Consider the following 15,858-nt stretch of genomic DNA (forward strand, 5'->3'; position numbering starts at 1 on the left):
CAAACACATGAAAAATTCACATATTTATATGTGTAGATAGATACAAAATGAGGCAAGCCAGTAAGATGTTATTAGCTTTTTGATGAATTTGATAAGTAACAACACATGCATTCTGTTTTACTCCTACACTAGGGTTAGAGTGCATCTTTCTTTTCTGTATGGAAACTGGCACTATGGAGAAGTTGTTGATGCAAATATGACCGACCCCGCTCTAACTAATTTAAGTTCTTGGCATTATAGTAAACGTAACTATGATGTTGCCTAAATTCGTTGAGCAATGGGTAATTTGCATGTCTTTTTTGGGTGATAAGGTGACTCAATCAAAACTATAAACAAAATCATTTGTACAGTCAGAATACTCCAACAATCAAATTGAATTGGAGGTGGGTGAAAAGTGGGAAGACGTTTTTGAGGTGGAAAATGCATATTACTTGAGGACTCAAAGGCAAAGCTAATAATGGGATTGGCGCCGCATCAATCTGTATTCTATCCAAAAGGGAAAAAAAATCAAGGTACGTAGTATAGTGAGTGAGGATAAAAGGGAGCGAGGAAAGATTGGGGTGGGGTGGCTCACCGCTCATGGCTGGCAAGTGGCAAGGCCAGTAAGTAACTATACACTCCTTCCCTCCCTCCATCTCTTCTTCTTCTTCTTCTTCATTAATGGCTTCTCTTCTACCCTTCTCTCCCCTTAAGACTTGCACACCCAAAGCTTCCGCTTCAACATCCACCTCCCCTGTTGAGAGTCTTGACCAGAAATTCGGGCGGAAAGGAATTAAATTCTTTGAATCCAATTATATTCCGAGTGTGGAGCTAACAGTTAGGAATGGGAGCTCGCTGAAACTTGAGATACCCAATGCCCATATAACTTCGTACAAGCCCAAAGTGTATTGGAAAGATGATGGATATGAGGAGGTCCTTTTCAGTCTTGATGGTTCTAGAGGTGGCATTGGTTTGGTCATCAATCAGCAAAATTATTCCAATGAATCTGAATGGAGCGTAAAGGATGTTGATTCTGACTCCATTGATGCTCTCCAGGTATTATTAATTAATTAATTAATCAATTGCTTCATGGTGTCTTGTTTCCATTGGACAACATGTAAAATGAGGGGAGGTCTTATTCATCCACAGGTTGAATTGAGCTGCAGCAGAGGGAGTCTGGATATAAACTATGTGGTGTCACTCTATCCCCTGAGCATGGCCACAGCAGTGATAGTGAAGAACAAGGGGCGAAAGGCTGTAAATTTAAGCAGTGCTGCTATACTCAGCCATTTTAAATTCAAGAACAGAAGTGGGGCTGGAGTGCAAGGATTGCAGGGCTGCACTTACTGCACCCACCCTCCTCCTCCTTCACCTTTTGAAATCTTATCCCCAAGTGAAGCTATGAAGGTTGAGGAGGCTGCAGGTTTGTTTTCTTTTGGGTGGGAGCCTGAAAAGAAGGCAGGAATATGGAGCGTGCAGGATGTTCCTATCACTGTTTTAAAGCATAAGGTGAGCAGGGTTTACGCTGCCCCACCAGAAGAAAGATCTAAGCCATTTCATAGGAGCGCGCCTTCAAAATATGAAACCATTGATCAGGTGATGAAATAATGATAGCTTTTTTCATTTCTGCTGCTGTAATAAAATGTTTTCCACTAACATACAGTACTGGGCTCTGGCTCTGCTATGTATGAATTGGTTGGTTGCAGGGGCGTGAACTCTTCTTTCGAGTGATACGAATGGGTTTCGAGGAAATATACTTGTCCAGCCCAGGTTCATATTCTGACAAGTACAGGAATGAGAATGAGTATTTTATATGCACAGGCCCTGCGTCCATCTTGGTTCCGCTCACTTTGAACCCTGGTGAAGAGTGGAGAGGGGCACAAGTCATAGAGCACGATAATTTATGATTCTCTCATTTCAAACCCTCAATCAATATTTTCTTCCCCCTCTTCCCAAGCTAAAGCAGATGCTACATCCGTTTACTTCTGTACAACACAAGAATAATCATGATTTTATTGAGGCTGCGCATTTGTCCATCTAACTGATTGTTTTGAGATAGATAGGGTTGATTCCTTTTTTTTGGTGTACAGGATGAGGATGGTTTTGTTTTGACATCTCCCCAAATGATTCATTATCATCATCATTACTATCACAAAAGATTTGAAACTTTTGTTCCTCTTCTTCCTGAATTATGAAAAGCTCCAATCCACCTTTTTGAGGAGTATTCCCTAAATTAATGTGGACACTGCACCTGATAAGCTTTTGCCACCAGAACAACGGTCTGTCTGTTCTCTCTTTGAGGACTCTCTCAACCCTCAATTTCTTCTCTGTATCAAAGATTTTCCACTTGAAGCTCTCCAACTCATCGCCATATAACAAAATATGCTGACACAGCTTAGGAACAATACAGACCACTGGCACAATCACACCTCCATCCCATCATCAAGTCTTTTGAGTTTTTCAAATTACGATGAAGGTTTCCATTTCTCTTCTAGGCGCACCTCTTAGAGCACAATTTTGGATTTACGGCACATAAATAGAAGAAGAAACAACCTAAAAAAGAGAGATTCACTACTACTAAAAACGAGCAACACACACATCAATGTTTCATTTCTGTTATAGATGCTCTTAAACAGAGAAGAATATCCCAAGTTATTGTAAATTCGATTCAACTGTCAATACCCAATACTCTCAAAACAAATCACTAACTGAAAATGGATATAGAAAGTAGTTCATGTGAGGTATCTACATAAAGGAATCTATAGCAATAGTAAAGTGATAGCTGTCAAAAATGCCAGAGACACCTGCGCCAATCTTGAAGAAGATGAGGTAGCTATCTGAATGGTGAAATTGCAGTTCCCCTGAGATATATTTTTATCAGTCACCATGGCTAGACCCTGAAAATTGCAGGTCAAATCTCTTTGATTCTGGACCTGAAAATACATATTAAATGCATACGATGCATTTCCATTGGCATCTAATCCATTGCAGGAAGAACCAAAACCAAGCGCTGTGCAGTCTGAAAACGTACAAGCATAATTAATATTGTCCGCAAGTTTGCTTAGGTCATTGGCGTCTGGCCTAAGCATGCACCATTTTGTAGGAAGGTAGTTCACATTCTGTGCACCCACAAGATACTTGTCTGATTGTTGTCCAGACAAGTCCATAGGGAACTTAGGTTGTCCATCATACCTGAAGATTCCCCAGTGGCGCTCAAAATTACCTGGAGCTATGCTCTTGGCATCCTCGTCAATAAGGCCAAACAAGTAAACTTCTATATAACCAGGCCGAAGAGGGGTACCTTTATTTCCTGCAAGTCTTGGTAAAAGACCTCGATAGAACCTCAAAGCATAATTTATGTTGGCATTTTTGTCTCCATCTGTCGGCCACCCCACCTCCCCTACAATAATGGTCATATCACCATACCCCAGTGCTTTTAGTGCTGAAACCAAGGTGTCAAAATTGGCATCAAAGACATTGCTGTATGAAATTCCATTATCAACAATGGGATTACTCACCCCATCAAAGAAGGCATAATCAACCGGGAAGTTTTCGTTAGCATAGAGACTCAAGAAAGGATAGATGTTTACAGTGAAGGGCGCCTTGTTTTGGTTTAAGAACTTAACAATCTGGCTCATTTGATCACTAATATCTGTCCGGAACCTTCCAGCTGATGGCACAGGGTTGTTTTCTGGTGAACCATAAACATCAGCATTCAAAGGCACAGTTGCTTTAATGGAGTCCCCAACCCCAGCTTCATTTAGGGCGTTCTGAATGTTCTGAAGAGCTGGGAATGTTGTGTTCACAAATGAGTTGTTATAGGATGTAAGGAATGGTTCGTTGCCAACTGCGACATATCTGCGCAAAAAGAACAATTAAAAGACTAATAATGTCATTAAAGCTACCACAACTGCTGATGGACTCAGTCCACAAAACTGGGTAAAATAAAACTATTGACAGTGGAACCACAAATGAGGATTCCTTAACAAATGCACACTTTGCAGAATCTGATTACTCAACTAAGTGCACACACTCCACATTGTATTAGACACTGATGTATGCTGCCAAGGAAAAGCATTATACCATTATTCTTGAATACAGCGTTATCTGAATAGTTTTCTGAACAAATATGTATGATAATTAAAACCAAACATATCATTGATCTAACAGATGCTTAATTTTAATTTTTTAGGTTGGGGATTCATTTGGAAAAGTCGCATGCTACAGTAATGGAGGTTTCATATCTCCATTACCACAGAACATATGTAATGTTACACTCGGCAAGTAGAGACACGCCACAAGTCCCTCAAAATTAATGGGTGAGGCAACTATTATCGCCTCTCCTCTGCCATTATGCATTAATTTTCAGAGAGTGTCCATGTAAATGTGTGGCCATTTCATGCCACCCACTTATAGCGGAACCCAAGTGTTAAGAACCATCAGGTTGGAATATGATGATGTTGTCAAGTGAAATGCACACATTGCCATGTATGATATTAAAGGTTTATAATCCACTTGACTGGCGTTGATGAGCAGCATATTTACGTGTCTATAAAAGTTTAGAATAGGATATATTGCAATAGGAGAGAAACGAGGTGTTCCAAATAGGCTCAGAACAGGAAGACAAATTTTTAACTGGTTTGGCTCAATATATCGACTAAATATATTTATACCAAGTTCCTACTTGTAGCCAATTCAACATGGCAAAAAAGAATAGAGCATCTTCAACTTCCTGAATTCCAGGAAATTCTTAAGAATGTCTGAGTGTGAAGTAATAACAGCATTCCAAATTAAATATTACAAGTTAGCAAACTAATGAACAAAAATAATCCCCAGAGACGATGCAATTGAGATGCACTGATTCTAAATTCTAGGGTAAATTACATTTCACCCGTCCGAACTATGTCCTTCTTGAATGGCAAAGTGTAAAATATTGTAAAGACGAGAGGGTAAGTTGACATGCTTAAAAACGGGCATAGTTACCCTAAATTCTATCAGCAAGAAAGATACAGAATCAATTTCCTCTCTCATATTTTCGACGGATGTGGTAACGAATCCTCCAACATTTTAATTAGTCAAAAATCAGATCCAATAAAGGAACGCATAGATTACTTTTTTTTGCTTTAAAATGTGATATATAAGAAAGGAAAGAAGTAGAGAGAAAAAGTCATACTTGATTGTTACACCGCCATTGAAATTGTATCGGGTGATATTGCGCTTGACCCATTCCTTGGCTCGATCGTAACTGCCCATAGCAGAAAGCTGGTCATTGGGGATTGCAACCATGACTTCAACACCAGTGCCAGCCAAAGCGCTCATGGTCGACTGATCTGCATCGAATAGCTTCACCTTCTTTATTCCGTTGTCGGTGAGCATTTGCACCACCACTTTGGGCGGCAACTTGTGGGTGGCCATGGTACCCCAGTTCACACCAAGGCTTTCAACAACAAGCCCTTTATACAGAACACCACAAAACAATAATAAATAGATGAAAAGACAAAATCTTGACATTATTTGTTAGATAAAAAAATCGGAGCTTTTCCCTCTTTTTCTCCAGGAAGGAGCGAGTAAAAAGCAATTGTTTATGCCAAATCTAAGTATTATTTCCCCCAGCGAAGCTGCACTAGATTACGTGGATGAAGAGAATCTCCAATAAAAAGGAAGGGAATAGATGTTGGCTTCGCCGCAGGGAAAATTTTTCAGAAAGGAAAAGAGAAAAGGAGGAGGTTTATTCTGAATATATGAATGTGGGGAGCTCTCACTTTATGGGAACTATAAAAAGGCAGAAGTATAAAGTGGTGTATAAACGATGAGGGAGTAGTGGGGACTGGGGGAGAGAATTTAGGTATGGGGTTGCGGTAGTTTGAACAAGGAGTAGGAGTAGGAACCCACGACCCTTCCTTCTTGTAAGAAACAGCAGTTGTTCCAACAAGATAAAAATAGAAACAATGAGGCATGAATGATGAAAGGTGAGTTCAAAATTTGGAGGCGAGCCGGTTTTTAAACCAGATTTCAAAGTAGTGGTGGTTGGAATTGGAATTGGAATAGTGATTAAAAAATGGAATAATTAGGATGAATTTTGAGGGGGTAGGACAGGAGTGCAAGATTGGATTTTTATTCAAACTTGTATTGATATTGACAGATATATTACACATATGTTTGTGTGTGTGGTTTGTGCGCCGAAATTGCATGGTGAGTGAGATGATGAGGCTCTCAGAGAAAAGCTCAACCAAATCAGAACAGGTTACAGGTCAGGCTCAGGGAGGCCCACTCTCTCTTCTTTAACTTATCATCATCACGCTTCACATTTCAATTTTGAAATATGAAAACTGGAAATCAAGATGAAAAGGGTAGCACCAACGGCTATTTTTTTCACACACAATATCTATCTATCTATCTGTCTATATATAGAAAAAGAGATATAGACAAAACAAGTAATCATACAAAACAGTAAACAATTTCAATTAAGAGGTTCTTTGCCTAAATTTATTTAAAAATTCTTATAAATTTGTATATTTTATAAAATATTTTTACCTCTTATAAATTATTAAAGTATTTGACGTATTAAATTCTTATATTAGCAGATGATAAAAAATAACATGATACCACTAAAATCAACTACATAATTATTTTTTCGATATATTTTGTATTTAAATCTTTTTAAAATACTTTTATGGATATTAAACATTAATTTAATTCCAATACAAATATAATAATTACTTTGTTTATAAAAACAAAAAAATTGATGAAATACTCTAAAATTTTATAATAAAATAATATATATGTACATTCATGTTAATTGAATATTAACATAAATACATATTTGATATTTTATTTTGTAATTGCAAAGATTATTTTTTGTCATATAATTTATAATGTTTAGAATCTATATTTTCTTTTTAATATATATAATATCAATAGCAATTTTATTTTTGTGTAATTATAACAATTTATTATTAAACAAATAAGCACTTTCTCCTCTTTGAGTACAAGAAAAATTAAATATAAAATAAAATTGTTTGAAATTAAGTACAAATAAAATTATCATCCACTATTATGACTAAAATAAAACGTACTAAATAAGTTTAAACATATGAGCCATAAATATACTAAAAATGAGAAAACAAATGGAATATAGACAAAACCATGTGATATATTTGTTGTATGAAATATTAATCTCATAAAATTTACTAGATATTTTAAAAAAGTTGAGTAAAATTAATTTTTTTATAAAAAAAACCACATCCTTTTTTTTTTAAATCTTATTTGTTTTTTCTAAAAAGTATGTCAAATATTTTTTTTAAAATTTATATAAACTTTGAAATATCCTATAAAATATTTTAATCATTTTGACATTCAACTTTGAATATCATTCTTACAAGTATAGTGCTGGAACTTGTTTAGTTTTATATTAAGCTGAAGTTTGGCACCACCTGACTCACTGACACCTCAACACGTTCCTCTATCCATTCCAATACATTTTTACGGAGTTCGCGTTCTGCTCCACATTTTTACATATTTTTTTCCGCTTTTGTCCTCCTCTCCCAAGATCCAAGATTCACATATTTATTGAACCTTTGAACGTCAACCTTGCCAATTTCCACTACGAAAAAATAAAATAAAATAAAACAAAGAGGGTACCCTGGTACAAGTGAGAATGACTGAATAGAGGACATGGGCGGTTTGGCCGGTGCCCAGACATTATACAACACTTTATTTTGCTCTGTGCACTGCACACCACCATCCTCTAGAAAGCTACGAGTATTTCTTACTTTTCTTAGATTCTAATTATGTGCCTTTTCTTCTTTTTATTTTGGAACAAATTCTAATTACGTGTGATGCCTCAAAAATGCACCCAATCCAAGAGGAAGTACAATTCGAATGAAACCCAATAAAGTACTAAAGAATGACCCAAGGAAAAATAGCCCCTTGCCCAAGACCTCGAGAAAGAGAAGTGCACTATAGCAAAGGCTTGGTTGTACACCCATAAAGCTCATAGTAAAGGGTGACGTGGTTGCCACCTTGGCACCAATATGCCCACATGTGCAATTGGCAGAAGACCATTTGACCACTTGGAGGCAGCTCAACCACGTAAGAGCCCCAATGATCTAGGCAAATTCCCTCACCCTTCGAACCACTCTTTAGGAATTTGGGAGCATATCCAACGAGGAGGCTCACAATAACAAGAGGCCCCAACAGACACAATCTACAAGATTTTTTACGGATTTGGTGGAGGCTTATCCATGTCAACTGTAAAATGATATGGCCCAAACCAATGTGATTGGGCCTTGCTCACTGGACGACTGAATCCACTAAGCCCATTATCTCACTTATCCACCAACCCGGCCCATGGAAAGGTTTGACCCGGTTCCCACCCTACTTAAACCTTTCTCCCTCATTCTGAACCCTAATTTCTAGTTCGCCGATTTCTCTTCTTCTTCTTCTCCCACACGACCCTTTGGGTCCTCTTCGTCTCCTTTGTATTCTGTGCTCTTCCATTCTCCAAAAATGGCTGTTAATGAGCCATTAGGATCATGCCTCTTTAAATAACTGATTCTTGTTGGCTCTTGATTAACGAAATAAGCATCTCTTCTGTCTTCTTCCTTTCTCTGATAAACTAAACAAAAAGCCTTTGTGGCGAGACCTTAGTGGTTTCTGTCTAAAGCCTTTGTGGCGATTCCTTGGTGGATTTTTGAGTGTAACCTTTGTGGTTTACAAGCCTTTGTGGCTATTGTGTGATTCAAGCAACCGTGAGTAAGGTTGTGGCCTTAGGCCTTGATAGGCCCTGGGTCTTAGGCCTCTGAGCCAAATATTCCGAACTGGTTAATGTCCCCTTACTCTGTAATTTTGCATTTCCCCGATTTATTTCTTGTAAGTTTATTTCTGCTTTATAGGCTTGTTGTAATTTGTATAAGAAAGGTTTGTAACTATTTTTAAGTTTCTATAATCATTCATACTGTAATTTTGCCGGAGATCGATCCTCATCCAACAGTGGTATCAGAGCGGGGTTAAGTCTCTGGCCTGAAAAGCCACTCACGGTAACATCTTTCTAACTCTTGAACTCCTTTAATTTTTTCGGTCCCAAATCCCCAAACCCTTACTGCTAAACTCCCTTGGCCGGGCTCGTGAAGCCGTCGGGTATCTAGTGGGAGAAGTAGTCAAGGCCCCTGCAATATACTGTTATAAATCTGTGATATTATATTGTTACTCGTTCTCTGTTGGTACTCTGTTTTCTGTGTATTTCTGGAAATTGTTCTGTGATCTATAAGTGACTTGTTGTTTTTCCTGAAAAATCTCTGGATATAATCTTCAACCGTTTGATGAAAAATCTGATTTTACCATTTGGCAACAGAAAATGAAAGGCATTTTAATACAACAAAAGGTCTTTAAAGCTATTGAGGGAAAATACTCTGAAACTGTTTCTGAAGAAAAACGGCTTGAAAATGATGAATATGCTTATAGTTCTATTATTTTAAATCTGTCTGATACTGTAATTAGAAAAGTTGGAAAACAAAACATTGCTAAAGAACTTTGGAATAAATTAGAGGAACTTTATACAGAAACATCTCTTCCTAGTAAATTATTTCTTTTAGAAAATTTTTTTAGATATAAGCTGGACCTTTCTAAAAATATTGATGAATTTACTAAATTAATTCAGGACATAAAACTGACTGGAGATAAAAATATAGATGATTATACCCCTATAGTTTTATTAAATGCTATACCCGAGTCTTATGGTGATGTTAAGGCAGCAATAAAATATAGTCGTGATAATGTAACTCTAGAAACTGTTATTAGTGGTTTAAAATCAAAAGAAATGGATTTAAAAATAAATACTCCTAGTAGTAGTAATAATGAAGTAAATTTTGTAAGAGGGAGACCTAAAACTAGGAATAATAATAATAATTCTAAGTTCAGAAAATACAGTAAAAGTCGCAGCAGAAGTAGGGGAAGAAGTCCTTCTAGAAATAGACATAACAATAATAATAACAATAATAAAAGAGATGAAGATAAAAACACCAAAAAGGATTTTAGGTGTTATAACTGTGGAGGAAGAGGTCACTTTATTAAGGATTGTAAGAAATCTAAAAAGAATCAACAAAATAATGAATCTGCTAATGTTTCAGAAGAAACTACTGATAAAGTTTATATGGTATCTGATGTAAATTTTGTTGAAAATTCTTTAAACAAATTTGAATGGCTTGTGGATTCTAGATGTACTTTTCATATGACACCTTACAAAGAGATTTTGATTAATTTTAAATCCAAAAATTCTGTCATATGAAAAGGAAATGTCTCCACAGAAAATAAATCCAAAATTGAGTTATTACACAAAAAATGGAGACATTTCCAAAATTGAGTTATTGCACTGGCAAGTATGATTCTTTTTCTGGAAATGTCTCCACAGAAAATAAATCCAAATTTGGCATAAAAGATTGGGTCATATCAGTTTTAGGGGACTTGAGTTATTACACAAAAATGGTTTCTTACATGAAAAACCCTCTGTTTTGAATTTTTGTGATGATTGCATATTAGGAAAACAACACAAAGTACATTTTCCTACTTCCTCATACCCATCTCCCACTTCCTCAAAATGCATCCTAGAATATGTACATGCAGATGTATGGGGTCTTGCTAATGTAAGTACACATGGGGGTAATAAGTATTTTCTCTCTATTATAGATAATTACTCTAGAAAAGTATTTGTTTTTCTTATGAAGCAAAAATCTGATGTTTTTGAAAAATTTCAGAACTGGAAAAACCTGGTTGAAAACCAAATGGGTCATAAGCTTAAAGCTTTAAGGACTGATAATGGTTTGGAGTCTTGCAACAAACAGTTTTCTGAATTATGTAATAAGTATGGTATTAAAAGACACAAAACTACACCATATACTTCTCAACAAAACGGGGTAGCTGAGAGAATGAATAGGACTTTGTTAAACAAAGTAAGATGTCTTTTAATCAGTTCTGGTTTGCCTAAAACTTTTTGGGGAGAAGCTCTGTTAACTGCAGCATATTTAATAAACAGATCACCTTCTGTGCCTTTACTTGGAAATATTCCTGAAAAAGTACGGACAAATTCTGATGTTGATTTTACTTCTCTGCGCATTTTTGGATGTACTGCTTTCTGTCATAATAATGGTGATAAACTGGATCCTAGATCCCAAAAATGTGTATTTATTGGTTATCCACCTGGAGTAAAAGGATATAGATTATGGCTTAAGAATCAACCTGGTTTTTAATTGTAGTTAGCAGAGATGTGATTTTTAATGAATCTGAAATGCCATGTTTAAACACTTCCTCTAAAAATACTGAAGATTTTAATATTGAAAATACCTTTAATAAGGTGGAACCTAGCAATCAGGATAACCAACAAGGGGAAGAAATAGTAAATAGAGAAGAAAATCAAGATGAGAATAACAATGAAAAACTTGAAAATGAAAATCCAAACACTTACCAGTTAGTAAGAGATAGAGAACCTAGGGAACGTAGGATTCTTTATAAGTTTAAAGACTATCACTTAGCTCTAAATGCTGAAAATATAGAACCTAGCCCTTATGAAGAAGCTATTGAAAGTTCAAATTCCAAAGAATGGATAACTGCAAAAGGTTTCACACAAAAAGAAGGCATTGATTTTACCGAAATCTATGCGGACCATCGCATAGGAAGCACCCGCTGCTCCTTTACGGTGCCCCCTGCCTGTTCTCCTGGGGCCTGTCCTGCCTGAACTGTCCTGTGAGCTACTCTGAGCATGGGTCTTCTCTCTCCCACCCGGCTTATTCTGTGAAGGGCTAGGCGCTGCCTGTCTGTCCCTCCGAGTCTTTGGGTTAAAATCTGCCAAGCGTTCAGCCGCTGTCATAACCGAACTCAAATCAGTCACCCGTTGGCATTGCAACTCAAAACGAGCACACGGTTTTAAACCTTCCATGAAAGTGAACAGCTTATCCTTCTTCGACATGTCTCGGATATTCAGCATCAACGCTGAGAAAGCTTTCACATATTCCCGCACGAAACCTGTATGCTTCAGCTTCCGCAATGCCCGCCTGGCATTGTACTCGACGTTCTCCGTGAAGAACTGCTCTCGGATCGCCTCCCGAAGAAGGGCCCATGTATCAAGTCGCACTTGATGGGTTTGTATCTCCGCATACTTGGTATGCCACCACAACTTGGCATCACCAGTCAGATACATGGTTGCAGTCGACACCTTCCTTGCCTTTTCCTGCACGTCTGCTGCAAGGAAGTACCGTTCCATGTCAAAGAGGAAGTTCTCGACCTCCTTCGCATCACGAGCACGGCTATAGGCTTTCGGTTCGGGAATCCGAAGCCTAGCATCGGGGTCATGAGCAACAACAGGGGCGTTACTCACTGCACGTTGGAGTGGACCTATCTGAATAGACATTTGTTCCATATCACACCGCATACCAGTGAAACCATCACCTCCAAAGGCACCATCCATCTCTTAGATCATCTGCCGACATTCGTCCAGGTCCAAATTCAGCACTGTGATCTCAGATTCTAGGGAAGAGACCTTCTCCTCCAATTCAGTCAACCAGGAATGTCCGTCCTCCGGGTTCTCAGCTCGCTCACTAGGTGAAACTGCATGTTGCGGGCTCTCCGCATCTTGCCCCGAAACTCTTGCAGCAGGATTTGCTTGGGTTGCCGCAACCCACCTCACCCCCATCTCGGCACGAGGCTCTGATACCACCTCTCACGAGGCGCTTTCCGCAATGCGCAGAAAGGAGCACCGTGTGGCTAGTAGTCCGCCGACTACTTTCACCAATCGCAACAAACACTCCCGCTCGGTACTAACGCAACGCACCAACCGAAATCACAATACGAAAGCAACAACAACAATGACAGCAATTTGAACACACAATTTTAGAAAGTGGATTGCATTAACTGAAAAGTGCGTATACAATAGACAACGATGCTAGAGCAAGGGGATCGCCTTGAGGGGGACTCTAACACCTCACTAAACCAAGCTTTTTGAACTCATTCCCCCCCCTCTATAATAGGCTTAAAAATATAAATCCTATTGAAAGCAGTAGACATTAAAAAGATTAAAAAACGTACATTAGGAGGCCTAACGTCCCCTAAGCAATCTAAACAACATAAAGTAAAATAACAAAGCAAAGTAAAAGACCAATACCTAAAACTCTAAGACTGCGGAAGTCTAGCGTATGTCGGCGAAGGTTGATTAGTCGGCCATGTAGAATGGTTGAGTGACCGAAATGCACGTCAAGGGAGTGCGCGGGCGGCCATTGACACCAGGGGAGGATATGGAATTCGCCGTCCAATTTTGATTTCAAAGCCTCAAATAATGAAGCTGAATATGAAGCTATTGCAATGGGTATGAGAATGGCCTATGAAGCTGGGCTAAACACCAAAAGCCTACTTGGATTCCCAGCTTATAGTCAAGCAGGTAGAAGGAGTATATGAAGCTAAGGAGGATAACATGATTCAATACCTACAACGAGCATAGAAATTAAAAATGAAGTTTGAAAGCTCCAACTTGTGCAGATCCCATGGGAAGAAAGTACTAAAGTTGATATTTATCTAAATTGGTTAGTGCTTTCCTCCAATAGACCGTTGGGAGGCAGCCCGACTCAAGATTTGAGCCACCCATTTGTTACTGCTAGGAGACACTCTTTACAGGAAATTTTTCATACACCCCCTGCTAAGATGTCTGTCCCGAGAAGAGGGATTGCAATTGTTGAAAAGAAATCCACAAGGGCCGTTGTGGGGCCATGTGGGGACTTTGGTCTTGATTAATAAAGCTTTAAGGATCGGATACTTTTAGCCCACCATGAAAAAGGATGCTAAGCAACCAGTAAGCAAATGTGATCTGTGCTAAAGACATTTTGCTCTCATCCACCAGCCAACGAAACCTTTCACCACCTTGCTTTTCCTGTCTCCATTCTCCTAGTGGAGAATGGACATAGTGGGGCATTTTTACTTAGACTCAAGCCAGAGTAAATTTCTATTGGTGGCCCTATTTTATGAAATGGGTGGAAGTAGAGCCCCTTGCACGAATCACTGAGGGGGAAGCTATAAAGTTTATATGAAAAAATATCATCTATCGCTTTAAGCTCCCCCGAGAAATAATTTTAGATAATGGTCGATAATTTAAGGGCGTAAAATGCAAGCCTGGTGTAAGAGTTTACATATCAAGTAAAGATCCACCTCTGTAGCTCATCTACAGGCCAATGGACTAGTAGAAATCACTAATCGTGTACAGATACAAGGAATTAGGAAGAGGTCGGAACGAACTAGAATAGAACGGGGCAGAAGAATTAACTAGTGTTATCTAGATTTACTGAACCACCCCAATGGACACAAGCTATCATCCGTATAGAAATGGAAATGCCCTATCACCAAATCATACACTACTGGGAAGAGAGTAACAATGATCTCCTTAGAGAAAATTTCAACCATATTGAAGAACTTTGGGAGAAGGCTTTTCTCTAGATTCAACAATACAAAGGTATGATGATTAGTGCCCACAAGAAGTGGGTAAAATGCCGAAATTTGCAGGTAGGAGATTTGGTACTTTGAAGGGTAGATGCTTTAAAATTGAATGGAAAATTAGACCTTAATTGGGAAGTGCCGTATAAAGTCACCAGAGTATTGGGGTAAGGGGTTTATGAGTTACAAGATGGGGAGGGAAGGACACACCCTATCCCGACCATGGAACGTGAACAACCTCAAGCAATGATAAGCTTGAACCAGGCATGCACATTCATCAGAAAATAAGTCCAGCCCAGACAGATGTCATCCTAAAAAAATAAGTCATGCCCCCAGGAAAGCATCCTCAGAAAATAAGTTATGCCCCTAGTAAGACACACTCCTCAAAAAATAAATCCTGCCCCCAAGTAGACATCCTCTATGAAAAAAAATAAGTCCTGCCCCCAGGCATTCATCCTCCACAAGAAATAAATCCTTCCCCCAGGCAGACATTCTCCTAAAAGAATAAGTTCTGCCTTTAGACAATCATCCTCTTTAGAAAATAAGTTCTATCTCCTAGAAGTCATTCTCATCAGAAATAATACCTGCCCCCAAGCAGGCCTCATTGGCCTTAGTTAGGAGCCTCTTCAGAATATATCTTTCTCAAGAACCCGCCTACTTAGACAAAGGTTCATTCTTAAACAAACGACGCTCTAAACACAAATAATCACCATGGAAAGCTTTAATAATCCAGACAAGTAGTTTCCATAATATTATCTACTTAGAATAAAAAAAAATTCTTACTGCATACTAGCAAATTAAGGTCTTACTGCCTGACAGGTGTCGCCTGACAAATAAGCCTTGCTAGAAAGCAAACACATTATGTCTTTAAAAGCCTAAATCTAAACGAGCATGATTAGGGCATCCGACCAACCATAAAGATCAAAGACAACCTATCTACTAGAATGGACTGGTAGCCCTCACTCACTCAACATCTATTACCAATGGCACCTCTGCCTGATCAGACTCTTAGATTGGAGCCATCCTTTGTCCCCGCACCTCCCTCGAAGAAGCCTCCCCCTCATTGCTTCAGAGTTTTCATCCTCTAAGTCAATGGACTTGTATATGAAGTAGCATTGTGTAGCAGTCGCCTTAAGCTCCATCTCTGGATGCCTCTATAGGAGGATGAGTATAAGCCTATCCCCCTCTTGTTCACCTATTAGGGGTCATCACCAACGGGAGTCTCTCCAACAAAATGCACAGACTCGTCGGTCGACGCCCCTAAAACTAGTAAAACGCTCAAGATTTAAAACATAAAAATCCAAGAAAGAAAGAATAAAATAAAATACAGGAATAATAAAGGAGGAAAGGAAACTATAAAAGTTCCAACCTTTCTTTTTTGATCGTTGGGGGGAAATGAAGAAAAAAAGAGAA

The 15,858-nt window shown here is 38.4% G+C and overlaps 2 protein-coding genes across 2 annotated transcripts; one reads left to right on the forward strand and one right to left on the reverse strand.

The window, feature by feature from the left end:
- Positions 1 to 442: 442 nt before the first annotated feature.
- On the forward strand, positions 443 to 2,020 carry PNSB2 (NDH-dependent cyclic electron flow 1). The gene is made up of 3 exons (XM_011080474.3): positions 443 to 1,035; positions 1,129 to 1,575; positions 1,686 to 2,020. Exons 1-3 carry the CDS (start codon positions 661 to 663, stop codon positions 1,884 to 1,886), a joined length of 1,023 nt encoding a protein of 340 aa, XP_011078776.1. The 5' UTR covers positions 443 to 660; the 3' UTR covers positions 1,887 to 2,020.
- A 554-nt stretch (positions 2,021 to 2,574) lies between these two features.
- On the reverse strand, positions 2,575 to 5,967 carry LOC105162454 (glucan endo-1,3-beta-glucosidase 8). The gene is made up of 2 exons (XM_011080473.3): positions 5,153 to 5,967; positions 2,575 to 3,837 (listed from the first exon to the last, which is right to left on the reverse strand). The coding sequence occupies exons 1-2, from the start codon at positions 5,488 to 5,490 to the stop codon at positions 2,739 to 2,741; spliced, it is 1,437 nt and encodes a 478-aa protein (XP_011078775.1). The 5' UTR covers positions 5,491 to 5,967; the 3' UTR covers positions 2,575 to 2,738.
- Between the last annotated feature and the right edge of the window lie 9,891 nt (positions 5,968 to 15,858).

The sequence above is a fragment of the Sesamum indicum genome, linkage group LG5, assembly GCF_026168435.1.
Source record: "Sesamum indicum cultivar Baizhima isolate 11 linkage group LG5, ASM2616843v1, whole genome shotgun sequence".
NCBI lineage: Eukaryota > Viridiplantae > Streptophyta > Magnoliopsida > Lamiales > Pedaliaceae > Sesamum > Sesamum indicum.

What these genes read in the sequence shown, in the direction of transcription:
- LOC105162454 (XM_011080473.3), bottom strand. Translation starts at nt 5,490, where the DNA reads ATGTCAAGATTTTGTCTTTTCATCTATTTATTATTGTTTTGTGGTGTT. An exon ending in AATGGCGGTGTAACAATCAA is followed by an intron (nt 3,838 to 5,152) that starts GTATGACTTTTT and finishes CTTTTTGCGCAG; the next exon opens with ATATGTCGCAGTTGGCAACG.
- PNSB2 (XM_011080474.3), top strand. Translation starts at nt 661, where the DNA reads ATGGCTTCTCTTCTACCCTTCTCTCCCCTTAAGACTTGCACACCCAAA. An exon ending in ACTCCATTGATGCTCTCCAG is followed by an intron (nt 1,036 to 1,128) that starts GTATTATTAATT and finishes ATTCATCCACAG; the next exon opens with GTTGAATTGAGCTGCAGCAG. An exon ending in AATATGAAACCATTGATCAG is followed by an intron (nt 1,576 to 1,685) that starts GTGATGAAATAA and finishes GGTTGGTTGCAG; the next exon opens with GGGCGTGAACTCTTCTTTCG.